This window comes from Neodiprion fabricii, chromosome 5 (assembly GCF_021155785.1).
Source record: "Neodiprion fabricii isolate iyNeoFabr1 chromosome 5, iyNeoFabr1.1, whole genome shotgun sequence".
NCBI lineage: Eukaryota > Metazoa > Arthropoda > Insecta > Hymenoptera > Diprionidae > Neodiprion > Neodiprion fabricii.
In genome coordinates this window covers 10254137-10263393 of record NC_060243.1, presented here as the reverse complement: position 1 = coordinate 10263393, position 9257 = coordinate 10254137, and the positions used below count along the sequence as shown (strand labels likewise).

At 36.1% G+C, this 9257-nt stretch overlaps 2 protein-coding genes across 4 annotated transcripts; both read right to left on the bottom strand.

The window, feature by feature from the left end:
* Positions 1 to 7892, bottom strand: LOC124181949 (protein MTO1 homolog, mitochondrial). Of its 3 annotated transcripts, XM_046568691.1 has the most exons (11): positions 7722 to 7892; positions 6531 to 6818; positions 5903 to 6202; positions 5644 to 5820; positions 4475 to 4882; positions 4099 to 4271; positions 3559 to 4011; positions 2573 to 2676; positions 2400 to 2460; positions 1580 to 1677; positions 1 to 1225 (listed from the first exon to the last, which is right to left on the bottom strand). In XM_046568691.1, exons 2-11 carry the CDS (start codon positions 6739 to 6741, stop codon positions 1210 to 1212), a joined length of 2001 nt encoding a protein of 666 aa, XP_046424647.1. In that variant the 5' UTR covers positions 6742 to 6818; positions 7722 to 7892; the 3' UTR covers positions 1 to 1209. The 3 variants fall into 3 exon arrangements, with proteins under 3 accessions (XP_046424647.1, XP_046424648.1, XP_046424650.1); XM_046568692.1 differs by lacking the exon at positions 7722 to 7892 and having other exon boundaries at positions 1 to 1282; positions 6531 to 6778; XM_046568694.1 differs by lacking the exon at positions 7722 to 7892 and having other exon boundaries at positions 5903 to 6207; positions 6531 to 6672.
* LOC124181953 (MKRN2 opposite strand protein) lies at positions 6941 to 7725 on the bottom strand. Its single transcript, XM_046568705.1, has one exon. It carries the CDS (start codon positions 7538 to 7540, stop codon positions 6941 to 6943), a length of 600 nt encoding a protein of 199 aa, XP_046424661.1. The 5' UTR covers positions 7541 to 7725.
* Positions 7893 to 9257: the final 1365 nt, after the last annotated feature.

The following is a 9257-nucleotide window of genomic DNA, read 5'->3' as shown; positions in this document are numbered from 1 at the left end:
TATTTTTTTTTTCAAATTCTTTTCTGCCTATGTACACAATACAGTTCACTTAGGATTAGTCATTCTATCTATTAAATATACGGTGGCTTGCCAGTATTTTATGCCGGTCGATATTTGAAACAACATTGATGATAAGATGTATGTATAGGATAAGCTTCTGAAATAAATTTTTCACAACGTTACAACCCTACATAGTTCCAAGTGCAAATAAGAATGATTAGCCAAAGGAGGGAAAAATCAAGATAGCATGTGTTACAGTAATCTTGTAAACCCTGAAGCATACCACGTATGAATTTTCTTTGGTCATTTAATCACATATGGAAACGAACATGAAAATAAAGAAGGCAGCACTAGGTGTTAATAAATGTTGCGAACATTATACATACATATACATAGTATGATAAGCTTTCGAGTAAAGAGGTATCAATTCTCAGAAAATTAATTTGTTATACTTACGTCTGGTCAAAGTACACTGCGCTATTATTTTTAAGCGTATTATAAATGTAAACATTATGGTCGAGTAAATTTTATGTCACATGATTGAAATTGTTTAAAAATTGCTTTTATATGAAAAAAATGTAGTAGTAATAATACACACTATCCCTAACATACAGTATATATACACCATTAACCAGTGGTTATAGATAATAAAATTAATACACAACTATGGACAAAGAATAGTACTAACATGTAAACGAAACATATTTATAAATCAAAAGAAAAATTTGTAAACCGTTACGTAGGATAATAATATACACACACGTAAGTCCATACCTTAAATCTGTAGCACATCAGGATAATTGAAACAGTCGAGTATAAATAATTGTCGAATTCCATCAAACGCACCCTGTAATCTGATCACAATCTTGTGGAAAGTACAGTGGTATATAACGCGTGTACCACTTGGCGTAATCGGTTCATGAACCACGAATAATATATCGATTTGTTCACACCATTCCTATGATGTATTATAAACAGTATTTACATGTTACGGTATATACGTTTAATTGAATAAATGGCGATTAAAAGTTTTTCTTCAGAATTTTATATCCTTCTCCAATAATATCTCACAATTTACAATATCTTATTACGCATATAGCTTGTTGTTAGATACAATACACCTACTAAACTAGTACGCAGTGTATGTGATTGTATTTGTTGATAAAACGAAGTTAACGTAACCCTCCTTTCCAGTTACCTTGCAGATCGTCAAAGCGCTGCAGCGCTGTCAGGAAAATGAAGCAATAAAAATATTCATGTGCAGGGGGCGCAAGACGATCATCTAATCAATCAATGAGGTGGAAATTGTGCTTATACAGCTGCATCACGTGTCTTTTTTAATGTCAGATTTTATGGTCATGTTTCAAAATAGAAATAGATTTCGTAATTGTAAAGTGCCAGGAAGATCAATTTACAGACAGAATTAATGTATTTGAACAGAACTTTTTTTTTAGCAAAACAATAATTTGTTAACCAAGGATTTGATAAATTCGTCTGTGACCAATTATTAAGATTTTTTTAAACGAAAGGAATAGAAATAATATCGCTTTATTTTCATTCTATCAACGCATGTTGTTACCTCTGCATCGACCCAATGTCAGGTTTCTGTTTCACGTAATGCAACAGTCGCAGTATTGCCGATGGTGTAACTCCAGGTATTCTACTGGCTGCGGCTATCTGAAACGGGAATTTCGACGAATTAATTTATGGGTAAGTCTAAGAGTAGTTAAATTAGGCGAATATGGTGCGAGCTCGGTAAATGTCACCTACAGAGCCACTAATCTCTGTACTAACCAGTATACAGAGCCCAATCTTGGTACAAGCAATAAAGAAAAATCAAGCCATAGCGAAAATCCGAGTATCGATTAAATCTAAGCAGCTATTTTATTTTCAAAACGCCGTTTGGCGTTTCTAGATATCAAGTTGTCTTTAAAATGATTGGTAATAGATCATAAATAGCAGGGAAGCAAAGTTAGTATTTATTCTAGGCTCACAATGCAAATGGATTAACATCAATTGTTATTTTATAATTAATTTTTTAGTAAACAATGTAAAAAGAATATGGAACAAAAAAAGTTTATTTTTGGAAGTTTTTATCTTTTTTAAAAAGCGCGCCAAGCTACTATGACAAGAAGTGACATGTGCCGCATATTCACGAAATAAGGTACTTATGAACTCTTCATCAAAAAATCAATTGAAAATTAACGATTGAGAATAAAATGGCTGCTTAGATTTACCGATACTTGGGTTTTTACAGTCAATTGAATTTTTCGTATCGATTGCTCAAAAGGTCAATGTGCTTTATAGGTAAAATCGTCATAGTTGAGAATATGAATTTGACTGTACTACATGTAGGTGCAACAGAATTAAGGTTTCGTGTAAGAATCAAGAAAGCTCACAGTTTGAGGTTGAGCTATCATCAGCTTCTCCCTCTCTTCATACGAGAAACTCAAGGCAGACCTGTATGAATAAAATAAAAGATAGATCAAAAACAACGGATAAAATTAATCATTACATTTTTCAAGACTTCGGAAATTATGATATGAACACAATATCTATGCTATGTACTAACACTGAATAGTCAATCGCTGGGGGAATAAGCATTTCCTCATGCTTCCTTACTTCGTTAACGTCACGCATTTGATCTTCCACTGCCATCGCATATATTGCTTGGATCTAAAACCAATTATAAGATTTTGCATAATGGTTGCAATCGTATACATGTAAGTCTTACAGGACTTTGTAATATTTATAATTTTTACAGATTTTCAGGCTAATATGTCTAATCATGTCTAATGACGTCCGTCAATGAAAAATATCACTGAAAATAAAATTACTAGTGGTTTAGTAAGTAAGCTTGAACTGTATTAACAAATTTACAAGAGTGAAAAATTTATATTCAACGATCAAATAAAAACTACGTGATGCATCAAATTTTGGTGAATTTATGACTTTGGTAAGTGATCGAGTATGCTGACACATATACGAATTTTTTTACAATTGTTGATACCAAACTGGACATCTCAAAACTAGTTAAATATTTTTTATACTATATTCTACATTAGTTGTAGTTTCAAAATTGATAAATTCCTTATTCAGACGCATTTTTGTTGCTAACGCGGCGTATCAGTCTGGTCGAGATTTAAAACGGTCAGCATCACACTAAAATATGGGTCAATCGAATTTTCCCTCTACACATGTATTCACGTAGTGTAGCAGAAGAGTGCGCAGCTCCAGAAATAGTAAAAATCGGTGAACGACTGTTGTATTTCAACACTCTGTTTGCGTACATAAACCAAAGCCACCGATGGGCTGAGTGAGACACAAGATGCATGGATGCAACTTCAGTTTTTGTAAGTAATTAATGTGTCGAGATAGAATAATTGTTCACTGATTTTCACCATTTTTTGAAACGAGCGCTGTTCCGCTGGTCCAAATGAATACGAATATGTGAAGAAAATTCAATCGGATCCATATTTTAGATGTAAAGCCCTTCTGATTCTATCTGGACTGTTACACTACCTTAAAATCCAAACAAAAAATCTCTGACAGTTATACCTTTAGTCTATTATGTAGTATTGGATCGTTATCCAGTCCAGCTAATTGATCGGGCAAACATTTCCGTAAATCATCAAGGGTAAGGCCATAGTTCGTTATGCTCAACATATTAAATGCCGTTCTGCATGAAAAAGTTTTGCTCATTTCAATTCCCAATTTCTTTTGCCACTGTTCAATTGACAGTTGAACAGACTTCAGCAGATCTTCAGCTTCTCTTAGCTTCCTTCGAATATTCTGCATCCTCGTTAACCTTTCCCTTGATACGCATCCTGAGATATAACCTTTCTCAGTTAGCCTCTGATCTGCATTGTCTGGTCGTAAACTCAAACGGAATTCTGCTCTGCTGGTGAACATCCTATAAGGTTCTGATGTTCCTTGAGTGGTAAGATCGTCTATTAGAACCCCAATGTAGCCCTCAGTTCGGCTGATAATAAGCGGTGGTTTGTTCAGTACCTGTGAATGTTGTCGAAATCAACAAATTAGTAATCATTAAATGGAAGATATTAATTGTTTATGAAATAATCCTATTTCTTCTGCTACCTTGGCAGCTGCGTTTACTCCAGCAACTATTCCCTGAGCTGCGGCCTCTTCGTAACCAGTAGTTCCGTTTATTTGACCAGCTAGATAGAGTCCGTCAACTCTTTTAGTCTCCAACTTATAAGTCAACTCTCTTGGATCTATGTAATCATACTCAACACCGTATCCTGGTTGTGCTGTAGGAAAGTATTCATGTTCAATTAAGAATGACAAATTATACACCTTGGTTCTTGATGTATCATTTACATAATTATGACAGTTTATTTCAAGCAATTTTCTGCGTTTTATTCACTTCATATTGATTTTATAGGGATATCTAAATATATGTTTGTGTAACTTCCTTGATATATCATAAACTTATTCATGAAATAAATCTTACCTACTTCAGCATTTTCTAGACCAATCATACATCTGACAAGGTCGACTTGCTTGTCTGCCGGTAAAGTACAAGATAGACCGCTTGGATACATCAACGGTGAGTCAAGTCCCTCCGGCTCAAGCCAAATTTGGTGCTTCATAGATGCAAATTTAAGAATTTTGCTCTCAATGCTTGGACAATATCTAGGACCTGTTACTTCTTCAGTGACGTGTCTATTGCAATGTAGATTATCTCTAACTATTTTAGCCACTGCTTCTCCGGTAAATGTCAGATAACAAGGCAGCTGATCTTCCGGCTTTATCCACACAGTTTCATTCATGAATGAAAACGGCTCCGGCCGATTATCTGGAGGGTGGTATTGGCATTGTGTAAAGTCGATAGTAGACTTCACGATTCTTGGAGGGGTACCTGAGTAACAAGATAAACCTGTACTTGCATTTTTTGAGAAAATGAGAATGAAGATATCTAAATAATACATTGGCTAAGTATACCTGACGCTTTATACATTCACGTTTGGAGATTTATCAGGCTGTACAGTATGACCTCTCAATAGTCTCAAGCAGGGATGAAAAGGGAAGAGTTTTTCCATGAATCGGTGTTCCCCCACTATGTACCACTGCGCTGGTCAGTGAGGCTTTACACTTATCTCTGAATAATTCTAATCGCTCTAATGCTTCGAAATAGCAATGAAAAAAAGTTTTGACTGACGAAACTATTGAGAAGTAGGTATACGAAATTCGAGCTCACGGCTAGTTCGCTGAGTAGTAGGAGGAACAGTTTGCAAAGAAAACTGGAGAAGCGGAACTATTGAGAGAGGGGTACTATTCAGAAGTCGGACTGTAATTATTTACATTTTTGCAGTTTTAGTGCTTGAACAAAGCAGGATTTTTCAGATGATTTATGATCTACTCAATGTTTTGAATGACTCGTAAGCCTAGGTCTACGAAGTATGCAGACATATAGAACCTTACACATTATAATATACAACAGTGAATTCAATAAGTTACAAATCCTTGAATCGGGAAATAATAGTTGACAGATTCATGATCTCTTTAATATGACGGGCAAAGGACAACATTGGTGATACATAGCAGCTCAAAATTTGTGTCAAGTCGTTTTTAGTACTTGCTAGGTATAAGGAAAATGAGTTTGAACATTAGCTTACATACCAGTTTTTAACCTTCCCATTCTAAATCCAAGGTCTTCAAGTGTATTAGCCAAGCCAATGCTAGGCTCATCGTCTAATCGCCCAGCAGGTCTCTTTTCCAAACCAATGTTAATCTGGCCCTTTAAAAAAGTTCCCGTTGTGATGACAACAGACTTTCCAAACACCTTGGTTCCATCTTCTGTGAAAATAAAATTGATCATTCAACATGGTGATACAAATGGTAGTTCCACTGGAGGTATATTCAAAAGAATCACACTTACTGAGTATAACGCCACAGCACTTAGGTGAATCTCCTTGTAGTATGAGATCTTCAACTGGAGATTCAGATATGTGTAAATTTTTTGCAGAAAATAATTCAGCCTGCAGATGCTTTTTGTATAATACTCTATCTATTTGGGCCCTAAGACCCCACACTGCTGGTCCTTTCCTTCGATTCAGTATTTTGTAATGTATTCCTGATTTATCACAAATTCGACAGCAAACTCCATCTAACGCATCAACTTCTCGCATCAGATGACCCTTTCCAATTCCGCCAAATGATGGATTGCAAGACATTTCGCCTGTACTAAGAAAACACTAATTAGAATCATAAGGTTGAAGTTTGTAACACTATTTGTAATAATGTTGATTTTAAAAAAAATCGTGACTTCACAACTTTAAGACTGGCTGAAATTAAGTATACCATCATAAAGCAAAATAAAACTTGTATTTCAAAAGTTAACACTTTCAAAGTCATGGTAAAATTTAAAATTAATGATTTTGTGTTAAATTATATCAATTTGTTGAACTGAGATTTATCAAATATGTTATGTTGTCTAAATTTGAATTAGATTATTTTTGGGATTCTTGTAGTTTGGTAACGGGTTCTTGACTTTTATGCCAACATACCGACAGTGCTCTTCTTGTGAGTAACGAGCAAAGTCTTGGCCCCCATTCTAGCTGCCGCAGCACATGCCTCTGTCCCAGCATGCCCACCTCCAACGACGATGACGTCAAACTTTTCATAGTTACTATCACTAACTACTGTTCCAATACACCGCCGATAGAGTTGTATATGTTTAAATTTGAATACACAGTTTCTTAGTTGAGAGATAGCCATTGTTCACAATTTCTCTTAGCATAAATTTAATTTTTTATCAAAATTAAAGACAGTATGTCAATCAAGCTATGATAGCACTACAAACAGGAGAGAAATCTTTTTTCAATTATCTGGAAGTGATCACTGAGTTATATATTAGTTCTAACAAAGGTCGAGGATTTATATTAGAAATAACTCACACAAGCAAATCTATAGTATTTCAGCAAAAATGATCCACATATTTGAGCTGTCTGTAAAGGGTGACAAACTTCATAGCATCCTGAATTTTAGGAATAACAAAGCGTTCACAAAATTCTTCCTTACTAGCAAATAACGCACCACTATACTTCAATTGAGTTAAAAATTCAAGGACAAAATTGAAGCAGTTGAAAGAATCTTGGTTATAATCTTGGCAAGACCATTTTTCGTCATTTGATATTTTTTGTATTGTTGTGTCCCAATGATCCGTCCAGGAATCAGGTACAATGTCGAACGCCAAACAGCTTAGCCAGTTAGAAAAGTCGTTCTTTATCACTCCAGGTTTATCATACTCGAATATATTCCCTTTAGAATCTACCACACCAATATGCAAATCATCAGTGATCGTGTAATCGTTCAAGAAATCGCCTAGTGATGGTCTTAGTACAACCGTCACTGGATATTCCCTGGCGTTGGCAAAGGGATTCGGTAGACGGAACGGTTCCAATAAGTATTCAAATATAGTAGCATTACATACGGGACAGATTGCTGGTACTTGTTTACAAAATATAGCAGTTGAAGAACAATGTTTGAAACAGATAACACAAGGGTCGTGATTCATCGGTACAATTTAAAAGTAAGTCATCTACAACTATTTTATGCGATTTTAAAAAGCGACGATAATACAACTTTCAATAGGTTTGATCGTGCAAAGTTAATTAGGGTACATAAGGTTAAGTTTGGTGATATTGTGGTCGCTTTGAGGTTATAACCCTCGGATATTATCGCAACACACTCCTTACACTTGTAATAAGCCGCGCATTTTTTACGCAGATATTCTGAACTATCAATAATTCATTTCGTTGTCCTTGCGCACGTTTTCATCAGATTTTTTAATATTAATTCATCAGTTAGATCTACGTGCACTTGAACGTTCTTCGTTCTCTAGTTCAGGCCAGCCCCCTGTCCACCCCTGACACACGCTGCTAAAAGTGGTTCGCAAAACGTCCCTCGATTCTGCCGCCAATTTCCACCACTAATGGCGCTAGTAGTTACCTGACGAGCTTGCGCGCGTTCAGCGAGGGCAGCGAGCGCGTCAGAAGTCTACTAGCGCCACGTAGAGGAACTAAAAAACGGGGTCAAGACGCGTACAATTTTTTAGTAGACGAGCAGTGGCGAGTGTCAGGGGGCTGGTTCAGGCCTTACGATTAGAGAGACTAGTATGGCCGTGTTCGAAAATTGACTGACAGTACTGTCAGCAATTTTTTATCTCTTTTGCGTTGCAGAGTTCATGGACAGCTCTGTCTCTGTCCTAGGGAATTTTTAGTACTGGCGGTCAATTTACGAACACGGCCTATGTAACACCAGTATGACTTATTGTTAGAGCATATCTGTACCTTATAGTCCTTATATGCTAAGCAGTATGTACACTTGGGGACAATGAATCTGTGACAGCTAATTTTTACACTAGACAGTTATGTTGGCAACACTGAGAAATCTACAGCGCTACAGTCGGCCGAGCACGAAACAAACTCAATCTCAATAAACATAACATAAACCATGACCGTCGAATGTAACTTTAAAATACCGCGGGGATAATGACTTGTTAGATTGACACGTATCATTAGATTGACACAATCGCGTTTAAAGTTTCAATACGATAAAACTATTAGTTTTAGTGCCTTACCGATCAATCAGCGATTCCAGGCGCATATGATAAACCTTCAGCTTCCTCAGAAAGCTGATTATCTTCGAGTTGTTCTTTTCGAGCTGTGCGAGCTACTTTTTTCTCAAAAAAACTCCTTCGGTTCTGCCTCGCTATTCGCGCCTCATCGGTGTTTTCGGCAAAGACTTTGGAATAATTAATCTAACAATTTATATCTAATGCATTTATCATTTTCAAAATGGCACTGTAACCTTCATTAAATACCCCAACAGAAATGTAGGCTGAGATTTCAACGATTTTTAGACAAGAATGCAGGTGCAGGTCCTACAACTTCGTTAGTATTTCATATTCGGATTGTTCGACGTTCTAGTATACTCTCAATATATTATACTTTCGAAATGTGTGAAAACAAATCGATTTTTTGAACATTGTAAAGGGTTTTCTCCCCGTAACTTCAGCACCTACGACCAGTCTACTAAATTCAATTCTGTTATTCACTTGACTATAGTCTAAACAATCGTCAACGTACAGCACCTCAATTCAAGTAACCAACGTCACGTTGCATTCTAAATATTTATTTCACCTATTCCTGCCTCACTTCGCCTAGTTACACAATTACGCCTAATCCCAGTTCTAACAAAGCATTCAAGCAACCAAGTGTATAACTTCTCCA